The 17316-nt window shown below is 37.6% G+C and overlaps 3 protein-coding genes across 4 annotated transcripts in view; 1 reads left to right on the top strand and 2 right to left on the bottom strand.

Moving 5' to 3' along the window:
• dgat1a (diacylglycerol O-acyltransferase 1a) overlaps positions 1–6047 on the top strand; it is a 33657-nt gene extending 27610 nt beyond the window's left edge. The window contains exons 9-17 of the mRNA XM_016567419.1: positions 359–462; positions 552–590; positions 688–729; positions 1487–1531; positions 2142–2254; positions 3976–4041; positions 4231–4318; positions 4414–4476; positions 4553–6047. Of these exons, the coding sequence (XP_016422905.1) occupies positions 359–462; positions 552–590; positions 688–729; positions 1487–1531; positions 2142–2254; positions 3976–4041; positions 4231–4318; positions 4414–4476; positions 4553–4714 (722 nt within the window). The 3' untranslated portion in view covers positions 4715–6047. The remainder of the gene's footprint in view (positions 1–358; positions 463–551; positions 591–687; positions 730–1486; positions 1532–2141; positions 2255–3975; positions 4042–4230; positions 4319–4413; positions 4477–4552) is intronic.
• A 2648-nt stretch (positions 6048–8695) lies between these two features.
• Positions 8696–11791, bottom strand: cfap20 (cilia and flagella associated protein 20). Of its 2 annotated transcripts, none has more exons than XM_016567449.1 (6): positions 11439–11791; positions 10649–10728; positions 10418–10529; positions 10151–10339; positions 8942–9052; positions 8696–8858 (listed from the first exon to the last, which is right to left on the bottom strand). In XM_016567449.1, the coding sequence occupies exons 1-6, from the start codon at positions 11520–11522 to the stop codon at positions 8856–8858; spliced, it is 579 nt and encodes a 192-aa protein (XP_016422935.1). In that variant the 5' UTR covers positions 11523–11791; the 3' UTR covers positions 8696–8855. The 2 variants fall into 2 exon arrangements, with proteins under 2 accessions (XP_016422935.1, XP_016422934.1); XM_016567448.1 differs by having other exon boundaries at positions 8696–8861; positions 11439–11789.
• Positions 11792–12281: 490 nt separating this feature from the next.
• oxsm (3-oxoacyl-ACP synthase, mitochondrial) overlaps positions 12282–17316 on the bottom strand; it is a 7521-nt gene continuing 2486 nt past the window's right edge. Inside the window, exons 3-4 of the mRNA XM_016567418.1 lie at positions 16388–17316; positions 12282–13183 (exon numbers count right to left, since the gene is read on the bottom strand). Coding sequence (XP_016422904.1) covers positions 12781–13183; positions 16388–17316 — 1332 coding nt within the window. The 3' untranslated portion in view covers positions 12282–12780. The remainder of the gene's footprint in view (positions 13184–16387) is intronic.

Below are 17316 nucleotides of genomic sequence, written 5' to 3'. Positions count from 1 at the left end.
TGAAGCTCGCGTTTATGGTAAGGGGCGTTACATTTCCGACGCGTGCTTGTTGTGTTCGGCCAATCACAATGCACTGGTTCAGCTGGCCAATCAGAGCAGACTGTGCTTGTCAAAGGAGGGGGCTTTGTTGAAAACGACGTGTTTGAGTGAGGCGGGGCATAGAGGACCTACAATAATGTACCGTATTTGAAAAATAATGTGTTTTTTGAACATTAAAGCATGTCAACATATTCTGTTACACCAAATACACAAAATAATGATCTTTAAAATAGCATCATATGACCCCTTTAATAAAAACATTTTTTTTTTTACTATTTATTTCTATTTTTACATTTATTTTATTTTATTATTTTTACAGACATTTATTATTTTATTTTCGTTCCAACTCTGTGTTACGAGCTGAACTTCCCGCGGTCTCCACGGATACGGAAGCGTTTCTTACTGCGCCGACTGCTTGAGATGGTGAGTATATGACAGCAGAAACAGTCCTGAGACACACGTTTGCAGTTTGCACTTTCTGATCATTTTATACCTATTTTTCTTTCCTGCAGCTGTTTTTAATGCAGTTAATGATTGGATTAATACAGCAGGTATGCAAATAGTAGTTTAAATACAAGTTTTTGTATATATGTGACGTGATGTTTTTAATGACTTTTATTTATTTTTTTATTTTTTGTCTTTTGATAGTGGATGGTTCCGACGATTCAGAACTCAATGAAACCCTTTCAGGTAGAATCTCACTTTAATGTTTTAAACATGTAAAGCCTGACATATAAAATAATAGTTAGAAAAATCAGATGTTTTGAAATGGTTGTTTGAACCTTTAGACAAAAAAATTTTTGCATGTGTGTTCTTTGTTAAGTAGCATATTTGATACATCAGGCTTTTATGGCTCATATAGCATGATATAGTGTAAATACAGCTCAGCGCAGAGGCCCAAACTGAGCAAAAATATGCAATATGGTGCAGATGATGATATTTATATGGATCTATATCTGTGATCTATATAACAGTATATCTTATCTGGATCTTATCTGTGATCTATATAGCAGTATACCAGACTACATACATAAAATGAAATATCAGATGACACTCTACAGTATATCTCCCAATAATATCTCTTAGTAAGATGATATTTAAATGCTTAGTTTTATGATCAAAACATATTATGCAATGCAATACAGTCATGATTAAGTGATTTTTCAAAAGCCTGATGATCATATTTGAGACTCACATTTGAACATGATTTTTCTCAAGTAAAGCGAAGTCCAGTATGTGTTGAAATATTAAAAAGACTCGTGAAGCACGAGCTGAAGGTGGACTTTTGTACAATGATAGTAAAAGGCCTTTTACTTGCTAAAAAGTATGAATCAGAGAAGAGAAAAATACATTGAAATTGAAGGTTGTCCAGGGTTTGTACTAGTTAGGCATACAGAAACACTTCTTTACTACTTATTGATCATAGAGTCTCTGGCTCTTTTAACAGGACATGGATTTGTCTAGAATAGTTGAACGTCTGCTGAAACTTGCGGTAAGTGTTGAGAGAAACAAATGCAAACAGATGCTGTTGTTGCCGTGGATGCTGTTGCTAAGGCTTCTGTTGCTAGTGCTTTTGCAGGTGCTGTTGCTATGGCTACTGTTGCTACAGCTTTCACTGTGGCACCTGCTGTTGCTATGGTGCGAAATTTAGGCCCTCATCAAATTCAGTTCAAGTTTCCCCTGTTGTAGCTGATCAGCTCAATACAGTCATAATTAAACAATCTGAATAGGATTGTGTCGAGTCGGCTAATCATTATCATAGAAGACACAAAATATTGTAAATTATTGTATTATGTTAAAACTATGTAGGAAACTGAATTATACATTCATACATTCATTACATAGTGGTAAAAAATGTATAGCCTGAATGCACTGTAAGGCGCTTTGGATAAAAGCGTCTGCTAAATGCATAAATTATTTATTATAATTATTATATACAGTTTAGCATTATACAAAATATTTAAATGCTGAATGCCACGACTGACCAATCAGAATCAAGGATTTCAAGCAGCTTGAATTTTACAGCTGATGTCATGTTTGTGGCCCCTCCTCCTCAGAGTGTCTAATGGCACAAGCCCCGCCCCTTCTCCCTGCCTTTACAGGTGCCCAATCATTTTATCTGGCTCATCTTTTTCTATTGGTATTTCCACTCCTCTATGAACTTCGTAGCTGAGCTCATGCAGTTTGGAGACCGTGAGTTTTACCGCGACTGGTGGTGAGTGGCGTCCTCCGTCCAGAGCTGATTCAGGCTTATCAAAACCTGTAGTATGTTAAACTACAGTAATATGTAGTATGTTAAATGTTAAAGGTCCGTTTACACCAAGGATGGTAATTATAAAAATAACTATAACTGTGAAGTTTTAATAATCATTCTAATTCTATTAGAAGTCTAATCTACAACTATAACAACAAAGGAACTAAATGACTGGAATCACTTTTAGAACTACTTATTTCCGGCTAATGAATGATAAAAACATTGACAAACAGAGTCCACTTGAACTTAAAGAGCTCAAGCATTTAAACCTAACTGCAGTGCGTTATTATAATAAACAATGCTATATCACATTTGTTTGGATGCTATACAATCTTTATAGTTATCATTCGTATTGTAAGTGGTCCTTAAAGGGGTCATATGATGTTGCTAAAAAAGAACATTATTTTGTGTATTTGGTGTAATGAAATGTGTTTATGCGGTTTACGGTCAAAAAAACACATTATTTTCCACATACTGTACATTATTGTTTTTCCTCTATGCCCCGCCTTTCTGAAACGCGTAGATTTTTACAATAGTCGTGTCCTCTTTTGAAAGGCCAAACAAAGTATTTTCACTTTTACAACGAAACACAAAGTGTCTCCACGACATGGAGACAACAATACTACAGCGAGAATAAAAGTTACGCCTTCTTTCTTTGCGTGAACATTTGGGCGGCGTTATGCAAATCTTCCCACATCGTGACGTAGACATGTGGGGGCGTGTTTAAACGAGGCGTTTTAGGAGGGCGTGGCCGAGTCTTAACTTTTATAAAGAATATCTCTTTGGGTTTGAGACTTTAGTCTTTGCAACTTTAGGGATCTTATCTATTCACGAATAGCTTGTAACACTCCAAAGAGAAAGGAAAACTTGAAATCGCATCATATGACCCCTTTAACTCGTAAGAGAATAGCGAAATCCACAACACAGCTATAACAAAAACAACACAGAGGAATGATATCATTGGATATGGAAGCCTGTTTACGTCACAAAATAAAACAGTTAAAAAGGTAATTGCGATCTCACAATTCTGACTTTTTTTCACGCAATTCTGAATTTATATCTCATAATTCTGACCTTTCATCTCACAATTCTGACTTTTTTTAATGTAGTTAACTTGAAACTGCAAGAAAAAAACAGAATTCTGAGTTATCTCGCAATAGAATTTTTTCCCCTCTGAATTGTGAGAAACAAAGTTTTATTGTTTTTTATTCTGTGGGAGAAACGGGCTTCATTAGTTGCAATCACTTTCAGAGTGATTTATTTCCACTTGAAATGAAAGATAAAAACATTGACAACCAATCAGAATCCATCCAAATTTAAAGAGCATTTAAAGCGGCAGACAACAAAACTGCACAATTGTAATAAACAGAACATTATTGTCTGTTGATGTGGACGCTAATATAGTTATTGTTATAGTTATCGTTAGAATGAATGGACCTTGCATTACTTTTGGAGTCACTGTTGTATTATTATTTCCAGACCAATATCAAAAATAATGTCCAAAATTCATAAAATAAAGTCTTTTAAAAACACATGTGCGCATGATTCATGGTATTTATTTTTTATTTTTTTGCACTGAATGCATCACATTGCAGAAGTAAAATAGCATGCAGATGCCATTTCATGAGAACGTTTTCACACTGTGTAGTTTTGAGTTTAACTGATGATCTTTATATGCGCAGGAACTCTGAAACAATTCCGTATTTTTGGTCGAACTGGAACATTCCTGTTCACAAGTGGTGCCTACGGTAAGCCGAGTTTATCAGCTTTTGTGATTGGATTTGTCTGTTATTTGTGCGCCAGAGGTGGTTTTCTTGCAGCAGTGTTGAGTTTGTGTTCAAATTACGACAGAAATCAGTTCTGAGATTAGTTTGTGTTGTCTGTTCATGTCTTACTGTAGTTTGTTCATTGATTTCTCATTCTCTGTTTCCCCTCAGACACTTTTATAAGCCAATGTTGGTGAAAGGAGTAAATAAGTTAGCGGCTCAGATCGCAGTGTTCTTCATGTCGGCGTTTTTCCATGAGGTTTCTTTGCTCATTACATTACAATTTACAGTCATGTTACACTATTTTCCTGTGTCTTTAATAGTCCTGACAATGTTTTGTGTAATTTTTGCCAGTATTTAGTGAGTGTTCCTCTAAAGATGTTTCGCCTCTGGGCGTTTCTGGGAATGATGGCACAGGTCAGTCTTAAATATTCAATATTGCTTGTTAAACATCAAATAAAATTCCTCATTTCACATTCTCCTTCTGCTTCAGATCCCGCTCGCCTATTTTGTGGGCCGATTCTTGAGGGGAAACTATGGCAACGCCGCCGTCTGGATGTCGCTGATCATCGGCCAGCCAATCGCCGTGCTCATGTACGTCCACGACTATTACGTGATGCATTATGGGAGTGCGGCGGAAGGCGTCACGGCATGACGCAACCATTTCTGCAATAACCGAGTTGGTGAATGTAAAAACAATGCATATATTTTTAGAAGGGAAATATTCGATTTTTAACAGACTTCAGCCCAAATCAAATGTGATCATTATTTCGAATGACTTGAGCAGGTGTGTTTTATAACGTGCAATCTAATGTTAACACTGCCGAGCCAAAGCAGCACATCATTGCAATGCCTTCTCAGTAATATTTCATACTTGACATTTTCATGTCAGGCGCAAAATCAAAAGTGCCACAAATGTGTTTGTATTTTTCCAAATGCATTTCAGAACTCATTTGTGTCTGCAGTATAAATGTAATGTTTTTTTTATTCTCTGTGCTGTTGCTTTGGTGGTGCTATTGACTGAATCTGAGAATTTTTGCACTTTATTCAGAAATGCATGACGTTTGTCAACCTTTTAAAGGTTCATTTAAAGAATGTAACTGCTTTTATGTTGATTTCAATACTTGTTGTTGATTTTATGAGATATCGTTTATGAGATATATATATACATTATATCAGCATTGTACATGAATCTGTGAAATTGTTGAAGCCAAAATTATATTATGTGTCATTTAATTTGCCTGTAGTGTTATTTAAATGGAATTTAATGGGATTCAAGTACCAAGGTGGCCTAAAAAGATGTAAGATGTCCTAGAGCACGTAATTTTCTCAACTCAAATTTGAAAACCATTTTGTGGAATTTTTGTCTACTGAATTTTTATTTCGGAAAGACATTTCCTAAGACTTTGTATGTATCCCTCTCAGCCGCGTTTTCGTTCCTGTCAAATCCATCCTGGGGCTGGTTGCATAAACTGCTTAGACTAGTCTTAAAAAGTCATCTAAATAGTTTTCTTCAAGACTGGTCATAACTTTTTAAAGTCAGTTACAAAAAGTTAGATTGGCCCAATCTGAGTCAGAAAATAGTTCCCTCTTGGCTAACTGCTAGTTGGTCAAACTATTTCTTAAGACAGTCTTAACATAGTGGCTATGTTTATGCAACTGACCCCTGCTTTAAATAGCTTGAGTATTTGAAGCGGCGGACAACAAAACTGCAGCACGCTTATAATAAACAGAATGTTATCGTCCGTTGGTCTGGACGCTTTGTAATCTTTATAGTTCGTATTGTGAATGGTCCTTAACTCATAAGTGAACAGCAAAATACTAACACATCACAACTATAAAAATATAAGTATAACATCAAGAAACGATATCTTGGGAATCACTCAGACCTTTTTTTTCAAATAAAACCATCGACAGCCAATCAGAATCCATCTTGACTTTAAAGAGCACGAGCGTTTAAGCGGCAGATGGCGTTATCGTCTGTTTATGTGGACACTAATGTAGTTCTCTTTCATAGGTTCACTCAACACTGAGTAGCTATGACGCAATGGGAACGCCCCTTGGGTGTGCCGATTGTCTTAAGCCCGTATGGAATCACGCCAATTCATTGGCTGATGGCGCGGGTGTCACCACGACGCCACAAGGTCGCCACTCTAATACTAGCGACCACACCATCCGCTACTCAGATTTCCTTCCTTCAGAAGTGGTCGTTTAGCCCTTCAGAAGTGATTTATCTGGCCCGTGTTTCAGCTTCTTTCTCTTTTGCACTTTAGCGACTGCATTCAGTGGAACCTCGTTTCTCCTCGCGGTGAAGTGCTATGGAGATTCGTCGCTGCCAGCCGGCGTGCTCGAACTGCATAGTAAGTTTTAAATGTATGGGTTTGTCTTTTTACGGTGCTTTTAACTGTAATTTTGTCTCAAAACTCTTCGCACAAGGCTCGCGGTTTTTGAGAAGGAGTCATCCGTTTTCCCCCGTCACGCTGCTCCAGAGGCCGCTGAGGCCCTCCATGAATCTGCGGCCTGGGGTTCGGATGTGGAGCTCGAGGCTATAGAGAGTGAGCAGATGGGCCTCACCCTTTCTCTCCCTCTCTCGTCTGAGTGCTCTCGCGCAGATTCGCAGATGGAGTTCGGTAGCGCGTGCTACCGAAAAGCTTAATATTGAGTGGTCGGACGAACTGCGTGAGTCCCAGTCCTCTGAGCTCGACGAGCACTTCTTGGGCGGCCCTAATTCTCATCCCTCATGAAGAAAGCTGCCATTTTTCAGTGATCTGCATCACAAAATCTCCAGATCCTGGAAGCAGCCTTTCTCTGCTCGCCTTACTAACGCTGACTTCACCAACCTAGTGGGTTCTGTGGAGCAGGGTTATGCCGCTGTTCCAGCGATCGAGCTTTGTGGTTCTCGGAGCTAGTCTTCCTTCTAGAGCACACCCCATGGGAGATTCCAATCAGGAAAGACCTGATGTCTCAACTCCAGGGCAGGATCTGGCACCCTCGGCCCGAGATTTGGAGGCTATGGGTGTGGCCGATCAAGGGCGATCAGCTGTGACCTCTGGTCTTCCTGTGGACGTTCAGGAAACCACTGATAATGCTAGGGCTCCTTCTACTAGGAGGCTTTATTCTTCCAAGTGGAAGGTTTTGGAGTCGTGGTGTTCAGCTCATGCAGTGGATCCAGTCAGCTGCCCGATTGGTTTTTGTGCGGGAGTTTCTGGACGAGACGTTTGTGTTGCTGGAACGGCTGCTTACCACCTTGAGAGTTTATGTTGCAGCTATCGCTGCTCAAAGGGATGCGGATGAAGTCTCCCTAGGTTGACATTGTTTGGTCTCTTCGTTTATGTGTGGGGTTAGGCATTTGAGGCCGGCGCGCCCTGTCAGTGTTCCTTCCTGGGACTTGTCTGTCGTCCTGGAGGGCTAATTGAAGTCATCATTTGAGCCTTTGGAGTCAGCTCCTGAACAGATTCTGACCCTTAAGGTGATGCTCCTGTTGGCATTGGCTTCTATCAAATGCATAGGGGATTTGCAGGCTCTCTCTGTTAGTGAGTCATGCATGGAGTTTGCTCCGGGCCTTGTTAAGGTGTTCCTACGGCTCAGACCCGGTTATGCTCCCAAGGTCTTGTCCTCGTCGTTTCGCTCCCAGGTGGTCGTGCTTCACTCCTTCTGTCCTCCTCCTTTTGCTTCTTTTCAGGACGAGAGGCTTCACCTGCTCTGCCCTATTCGAGCTTTGAAGCTCTATGTGGACCGCTCTAGCCAATGGCGCAAGTCCTCCCAATTGCTGGTGTGTTTTGTTGCTGACCGCAGAGAGCTCGTCGTATCAAAACATAGGATTTCTCATTGGGTAAGGGATGCTATCTCGCTTGCGTACGAGGTCTGAGGTCTCTCTTCACCGCTAGGTATTCAAGCTCATTCTACCAGGAGTGTTGCTTCCTCTCAAGCTCTTTTCAGAGGAGTTCCCCTGGAGGATATCTTGAACCAGCCGTAACTGACAATAATGGACACCAAATAAGTGAGGCTGTATTTTGCTAAATACTTTTCTTAAAACTTGGTACCAGACCTTTGGGTGCATCCTGTTGGTCAAATGTTGTAAATAATTTTTTATACATTCTCAAATATTGTGAACAGAAATCATCGTTTTGTTGTCTTCTGATTATCTGGTTAAAACATTTTGGCTGCTGCAGTGCTTGTTCCCATTTTTTTTAATTTTTTTTTGGATCTAGATAACAGTTTTAGGTTGACTCATAATTTACCATGGTTATGATAATACTGCGATGTAAATTAATTTTATTCTATTGTAGCTGCCGCAATCAGGTGTGATAACAGATTTGTTTGAAGAGTTTTTGAATTACATTTAAAGTACCTTTCTACAAATCATTTGAGAGAGAGATTTAATAACCAACAGATTTTTCCAGTGAAAGCCAAATTTTGTAACTTGAAGACACGTTACGTTTTCCTTGTAGGTTTTGGCAGCTTATGTTCCAGTTTAATAAATCTTTTAAAACATCAGCAGATCTAGTTGTGTATGAAATATGATGTGACAATATCTGGAGAAAATGGCTTTGTTCCCTTTTTGTATGTCGCTTTGGATAAAAGTGTCTACAAAATGCATAAATGTAAAGGTAAAATAATCAGACAGACATCGGGGTTCACTTTGTGCATATAAAATATTTATTCAGCAGATGGAAACCAATCACAGTTCCAAAACAACACTTGAAAAACAACAAAGATAGTGCCACTAGAAATCCATCCAGTATGAACATGTGCAGATAAAACAGAGAGAGGAAATGAAGGAATCCAGTCTGCTGTCACTGCTGTGGAGAAAATACACAAGATTAATACAGAACAGTATAAACCGTAAAAAAAAAAAAAAGTCTGTGCATGAGCATCTCACCTTTGCTTTGTTTTGTACTGGTAAATAGAGTTTAAATTCAGCGGGGAGCTCGTCCTCAGAGTACAGCCGGTCAGAGAAATACACCCTCCTGATGCGACAGTTTGCGTGAATCTGAAAGGCACGAGGACGGCCATCACAAACCCCATAAACGCCTAAATCACAGTCTGACAGCTTTAGTTTCAGGCTATTTCTAATAACAGCATTTACAACATACAGTAATTACCATTGAACTCAGCTCAAATATCATAGTTAATACTGTAAATACATTACTAAACTATTATCTGCTTTCACTGAAGTCTCTTCTTCTGTAATAACCTTTGGCTGAATTTCGGGATGCATATTAGCAACCATTATCATAATTTATATCAACACTGGTTTAGACTGACATTGGATATCAGATATTATCAAAGTTTGTTGATATTATAAACTATTTTAGTATTGGCAGATTTTTATAAGCAGTTCATTCTTATAATCTTAAAATTATATAAATGCATATAATACAAATTATTTTATTTATATATAAATATGTATAAATCTTGCATTTTAAAAAAATTATAAATTTATTTATTTTCAAGACAATTAAGTTAACTAATGCAAAAGAAATTATGTCACATGTATCATGGTAATATATGTTCTACTGCTAGATTTATGCCAATTTTTTTCATTTTATAATTTTTTTTTTGCTATCAGCAGTGTTATTTTAGTATCATTCAGATACTATTATAGTTTTTATTAATATTTTGATTTATTTTTTTTGTTAAACCTTTAGTAATTTTGTTGCGTTTTTGTTATTTTTATTATTTTTTTAATATGTCTGTATAGTTTTGATTAATTTTTGTTTCTTTTTAGTTTTACCTATTAGTTTTAGTGAGTCAAGTTAAACTAAATGAAAATGAAAAATGTTGCCTTGGCAACTAGCTGGAATAAAATACGTTTTTATATATTTTATTTTAGTTTTTATTTCAAATAATGGAAATGCTTTTTTATTATTTTGGTTTTAGTTGAGTTAACTATAATAAGACTGACCGTCAGAATCATAAACAATAAATCGACCATTAAATCTAGCAATTGATCACATCTAGGCTTAAATGAAATATATCACAGTTTAAAAAACATATTTGTCCCAAAATAGTACTCTTTATGCAAAACACAATTTCTTATGGTTTTCCTCTTGATTTTGGGGTGAAATGTGATCTGGATCAGTCTCACCTGCACTCTCAGCGTCTCGATGTAGTTGGTGCCGTATGCCCGGCGTGTGAAATCTGACAGGTTGAACTGGATCTGATTCCAGCCATCGTCCAGCCGCATAGGCATCGTGCAGATGAAGGGCTTCACGCGGGTCGTGCTCTGATAGTTACTCGCCCTGAACCTCCGCCGCACGTTTTTATCGTCCAGCACCTGAAACACATCACACATTCACACATTTCTGACATCACAAACCAACTTTGTATTATTTTGACGAAACCAATTCCCTACCTGAACTTCGAATGTGAAATACTTCTTGAGGTTCTTGATGATCATGACGAGGAAGGGCAGTTTGATGCCGAGGGTTTTCTTGGGGTCTGCAGGACACGTGATGTAGGTGGTGCTGTGGAGATCAGACACACACGGGTCAGGTCTGAACACGATGTGTGTATGTGTGTGTGTGTGTGTGTGTGTGTGTGTGTGTGTGTTCAGCATCAGACAGACGGACGGGGAAACACTCACCTCACATTCGTCCCCTCCACCTCAAGAACCAAAGACTGGATGTCATTGTCTGTGATGCGCTTTATGTGTCCGTTTCTGACCTGCAACAACATGTTTGTTTAGTGAGCTAGTGAGTTAATACATAACTCATATCTACATAAACCTCTATCCTTTAGGTCAGTGGTTCCCAACCCTGAAATGTCAACAATTCTGTGTTTTTCTGTCAATATGGGGTGCTGTGTGTACATTAATGAGGAAAAAAAATTAACTTAAATGATTTTAGCAAATGGCTGCAATATAACAAAGAGTGAGAAATTTAAGGGGGTCTGAATACTTTCCGTACCCACTGTATATATATATATCACTTATTTTATTCCAGCTAAAATAACTACAACTAAATAAAGATAAAATAAATATAGACATATTAAAAAAAAAAACTAAATTACTAAAACTTTAACTAAATTGAAACGAAAACAGAAAATGTGATAAATAATAAAATAAATGAATAATATTAATAATAACTAATTCAAGCTGTTAATAAACACTAAAGCACTAACGTTATTCATATACTATCATAATACTGTCATCATGGTAATGCTCAAAACCCATGGGGTTACCATGGTAATACCATAGTACTTTTTGCAAGAACGTGTATAATGTTACCGAGGCCATAATTTTCACACCTCTGTAGATTACATGAAAACTATAGCTTTAATAACAACCTAAATGTGTCATTTATGTAAGTTAGCTGTGCATTAGCAGCATCTGAGCTCCATCAGCCAGTCGACCATCATTTTCACGGTCTGCTCACCTTTTTGTCCCAGATCTGCAGGGGTTTGCTGCCGATGCTGTAGAGGATGGACAGAAAGCCGCTCTGAAACGTGTTTTTGAACATAATCCTGCAGTTTTAGCTCAAATGAAACCACACCATACACAGTTTATTCTGCTTTGAATGCGTCCGACTGGATCTCTGGACTCCCAATCTCGGGTTCCGCCTTACAAAGAACAAACAAACGTATGCATCAAACGATCGCCGAATATAAAACTAAAGTGCTTAATAACGAGTTTAATGTCGCTTCTGATCTAATTAATCCTCAACAGCGACAGCGACCAGGTTTTTCGGAGTTTATTTGGGAGTTGCTAGGAGGCGTGAAGTGTTCTGGTTATCACGTTGGACCCTTTAATGTTGACACGGCTGTTGCTATAGTAACGGAGAGTCCCAGTTGTGTGACCAGCTTTATATGAAAACAATGATCTGATAAGCAGTGAACATCTGTTCTTTATCAATTTACTAGTTAATTGATAGAAAATGCTAGTATGGGTGAATTCGGAATAGCACACAATTAAAAATTACTGTACATAATATTGCATCGCATAATGTTTTACTTTTTTTATTTTACTATATTTTATACAATTCAAAATTGTAATATTTAATATGTTGGAGAGTTTTTACAGGAATGTGCGTGCTTTTGTTTTGCTTTTATTATTAATATCAAACAATAATATATATAGAGATAGAGAGAAGGGAGAGAGATAATTAATGTTTATACATAAATACACACACACATATACATATATATATTTATTTTTAATATGAGATCATATTAAAATCATATGAGATTTTTAATATGATATTTAACTGTCCATATGCCCATATGTATTCAAATATAACATTATATATTTTATATATTATATATATCATTTTAAAAACAATTTTATTTTGGACAGTGTGCATACAAGCAAAGAATAACCTTGCAAGTTTCTATCAAAATATGAAGATTAATTTACTATTGAATCTGTGTACGGATTGTCACCCATCAACTTAATTAACTAAATGAAATTAATGAATTTTTTCTTAAATACGCTTCTTACCGTTCTTAATTCAATTTAATTTAAAATTAATTCAATAAATTGAATTAAGCAACTCAGTGAGTTCATGTGACAATTTAACACTGCTGTCTGAAACATTTACTGTTGAATACAGCATCGTATTAAAAACAGTATGCATGCAGTATAGAGTAAACTGTGAAGAGCTGTTAACAACTGCTGTTTGATACATCTTATGGATCAATGTTGTGAATCTCTGTTACTGATTCATATAATAACAGGTCAATATTACATAATGACATATCAGTGGATTTGATCAACTGTAATCACAGGCTCGCGAAACACAGAGAAGCGTTTGCTCCCCCGAAGCCAAATGAGTTGGTGAGAGCGATTCTGCGTCTGCTGGAGCTCCAGGTCTGTGCTGTGCAGGCCACATAGTTCAGGTCAAACTCTGGCTCGGTGCGGTCCAGATTGAGTGTCGGTGGCAGGATGCCGTGGAGACACGCGAGGGCAGTGAAGGCGGCCTCCAGCGCGCCGGCGGCTCCCAGCAGATGACCGGTCGCACCTTTAGTGGAGGACACGGCCAGTGAGTACGCATGCTGCTCAAACAGTCTCTTAATGGCGGTGTTCTCTGCTGCGTCTCCTAGCGGTGTGGAGGTGGCGTGAGCATTGACATACGTCACGTCTGAAGGAGTTACTCCAGCATCACGGAGAGCAGCAGACATGCACCTGAAACACAGCAGAAGTCTAGCTTAGACTGAGCTGAACTGCATAATTCAGGATCACTTTTAGATCCCTGCAGCAATATCTAAGCATACAAACGTCATCACAGCCTACATAATAAAACCCTCAAATTAAGTATATATTAAAATTAAATTAAATGTAATAACAAAGTTGAAAATATTTTATTTCTGATCAATCAAAATGCACAGCACTTTTTAAAAAATATCGAAAGGCTGTGGAACCTCTTTGAACTGTCTTATATTTGTACTGTTTTTGTTTTTCTTTTCTGTTTAATATTCTTTTTTGTTCTGTAATGCCTGTTACCAAACAATGTTATATATGATTTCTGTTATATTGCAATAAAAAAAAAGTCTTACAAAAAGGTTACAAAAATGAGTTTATTTGTATTCTAATAAGTGTACGTAAGGGCTGTGTGACATTATTTTATTCTGTACACAGTCTCTTTAACTTTTTATCTTTTGATAAACTATTCTATAATACTGGATTTTCTTTTTATTTCCAAGGTGAAACTGGACATCACTCATTTCATTTAAATACATTTATTTTAATATATACTTAATTTCATGGTTTTATATATATATATATATATATATATATATGAACCCATAAAATAAGTAAATATTAAAGAAAATTAAATGTAATAGAAAATTTGGTGGTTTTAACATTTTTATTAATGATACATACGTTTTTTCAAAAACATACAAAGTACCTGGTTTTTTTTTGTAAATGTTCTTTATTGTCTGTCATCGGTGTAAGTTCAGTATCATTGATACTCTATTATAATTTTTCTTAAAATATTGAATTAGATTTAATGTTTACATTTTCTGTTTTTGCTTTAATTTTATTAAAAATTTAGTAATTTTGTTGTTTTTGGCATTTTATTAGTTTTTTTGTCTATATCTGTCTATATAGTATTTATTCATTTTTATTTAGTAGTTTTAGTTTATTTATATAAAGTTTTTTATATTTTATATCAGTTACCATTTGTTTTATTTAAAGTAACGAAAATGTATTTTTATGGTTCTAGTTTTAGTTAATAACTCTGTCTGTCCTCAGATAAAGTTGTATATAATTCCTGTTGTGTTGTGATGCAATCAAAATAGTGTAGTGTTTATTTGTATACTATTGAGTAAAACAGTATTACCGAAAGGCTCCGTCTCCATCTGCAGTTGGAGCTGTGATGTGGCTGGCGTCTCCAGAGAGCCCATATCCCAGCACCTCAGCGTACACCCGCGCACCTCTCTGCTTGGCATGTTCGTATTCCTCTAAAACGAGCACGGCTGCCCCTTCTCCCATCACAAACCCCTCTCTATCTGGATGAAACGGGCGCGAGGCGAGTCTGGGCTCCTGGTTCCAGTTGGTGCTGAGGGCCCGAGCGCGAGCGAACCCGGCGATGGACCCTGTCCCGAGGGGAGAAACGAGTCCGATGCCGGTGATCACCACCCTCCTGTGACTCTGAGCTGCTCTAGTGTAGCGTCTCAAACACATGCAGCTCTTCACGGTGGACAGAGATCCACCATAGAGTCTCAGTAACATCTTCTGACAGCATCTCAGAGACATTGTGACCAACCTGTGCTGGGAAGACTGAGGCCACATCAGATCTTCACTGTAAAAAATAATGAAAAAAGTAGTAGTTCAATTTCATGACCCATATCACAGTAAAACATCATGATTATGTTTCTATTACACATTTTTTTCTCATGTTTTTTCTACATTTGTTTCAGAATAACATTTGAGTGAAGTGAAAACACACACACACATACATTAACCAACATATATTTCTATTTCTATTAAATATATATATATATATATATACAAAAGCCAATCTGACATGCTATCATATAATATCTATCACATCTATCATAAAGCAGAATATTAGATATGAAAATATAAACATCAAATGTGCAGTGGAGTGATTCAAATCCTCTGTAACAACCAAATACTATCAAGTAGACTAAAATTGAACCCAAAACTTCAACAAATCTCTAAATGTTGTGTTGCAACATGAAGAATTGATCAAAAATGAGAATTTTAATGTATTAACATTATAGATGTATAGATTTAAGCGCATTAATAGTTATATAAAAAAAGAAATTATGCTAAGACAACAGAATAAACATTAAATAAATAAAATTATCATATCTAACCAACCCTATTTTAAACTTATATATATATATATATAGTTAAACATTTTATATACATAACATTTTATGTATATAAAATACTTAAATAGGCTTAGATATAATAGATATGACAATATAATAGCATGTCATATTGGCTCAGTTGTCACTGTTTGAAATGTCAACTACCCACATATCTTTAAAAAATAATAAAATTAAGTATATATTAAAATACAGTTTACTAAAATTGTTTAATGTTTTAAATTTGTTCAGACAATATGCTTTCAAGCAAAGAATAACCTTGAAAGATAAAATCACACTATCAAGCTCCATTTAATCATGAAATGAATATTTTCATGCACGAATTGCCATCTATCCACTTCATTAACTTAAATACATTTCACACAGAATTATAACTAAAAAGAAATTAAACTCAATTACGCACTTGTATTCACGTGGATTCAGCAGCGGCTGAAGGTAACAGACCAGATACAGACAGTGGCTGACATCCGGTTCATGGTGCTTTCCATAATACAAGTCTCCAGACTTGGTGCTAAAAGTCCTCATTTGATAAATCAGAAGTCGCGATTTACACATTAATCTCCAAATTACTAATTAATAATACTGATATGATTAATAATAATAGCAATAATAATGTGTTCTATAAGAATATCTATGTTATGAAATTATAAAAACGAGCCCGTTATTAATAACACGTTGAGCAGCTGTAAAGGCCAATGGAAACTCAATACGCTGAGGACATCTACTGGCTAAAGCCGTGTAAATGCAATGAGAACAGCAAACGTAAATTTAAAGGTCATATGATGCGAATTTTTCCTTTCTCTTTGGAGTGTTACAAGCTCTTGGTACATTTATATAAAGTTTTTTATATTTTATATCAGTTACCATTTGTTTTATTTAAAGTAACGAAAATGTATTTTTATGGTTCTAGTTTTAGTTAATAACTCTGTCTGTCCTCAGATAAAGTTGTATATAATTCCTGTTGTGTTGTGATGCAATCAAAATAGTGTAGTGTTTATTTGTATACTATTGAGTAAAACAGTATTACCGAAAGGCTCCGTCTCCATCTGCAGTTGGAGCTGTGATGTGGCTGGCGTCTCCAGAGAGCCCATATCCCAGCACCTCAGCGTACACCCGCGCACCTCTCTGCTTGGCATGTTCGTATTCCTCTAAAACGAGCACGGCTGCCCCTTCTCCCATCACAAACCCCTCTCTATCTGGATGAAACGGGCGCGAGGCGAGTCTGGGCTCCTGGTTCCAGTTGGTGCTGAGGGCCCGAGCGCGAGCGAACCCGGCGATGGACAGTGGACTGACACAGGCCTCCGTCCCGCCGGCGAGCATCACCTCGGCGTCACCGTGAGCGATGAAACGGGCGGCGTCGCCGACAGCGTGAGCTCCCGTGGTGCATGCGGTGGACACGGCGTGATTGGGACCCTTGAGTTTGTGTTTGATGCTTATGTGTCCTGCGGCCATGTTGACCAGGATACGGGGGACAAAAAACGGGCTGACTTTGCTGTAGCCGCGTGTTTGAAAGGCCGAGGCCGTCCGAGCGATTTCCTCCAGAGACACCATACCCATCCCGACCGCCACACCAGTGCTGAGCTGCTCCTCAGGGCTTCTGGGAAACCATCCGCAATCCTCAAGAGCCAACTGGGCGGCACCGACAGCCATAACTGTAGCTGGAGACATGCTGTTGATCTCTCCTTTGGATACAAACGCCTCTTCATTGAAATCTCCATGTTTATCTCCTCTCGGCACGCGGGCCGCCACCTTACACGGGACTGTCTTATACTCCTCTGGGTCCAGAGCAACCAAACCACTTTCTCCACCAATCAGACGCTGCCAGGGCAGAGCACTTCCTGTTCCGAGGGGAGAAACGAGTCCGATGCCGGTGATCACCACCCTCCTGTGACTCTGAGCTGCTCTAGTGTAGCGTCTCAAACACATGCAGCTCTTCACGGTGGACAGAGATCCACA

Source organism: Sinocyclocheilus rhinocerous, unplaced genomic scaffold (assembly GCF_001515625.1).
Source record: "Sinocyclocheilus rhinocerous isolate Xijiao unplaced genomic scaffold, SAMN03320098_v1.1 scaffold422, whole genome shotgun sequence".
Classification (NCBI taxonomy): Eukaryota; Metazoa; Chordata; class Actinopteri; order Cypriniformes; family Cyprinidae; genus Sinocyclocheilus; species Sinocyclocheilus rhinocerous.
Note: the sequence above shows the minus strand (reverse complement) of the source record. Positions and strands in the feature narration are given on the sequence as shown.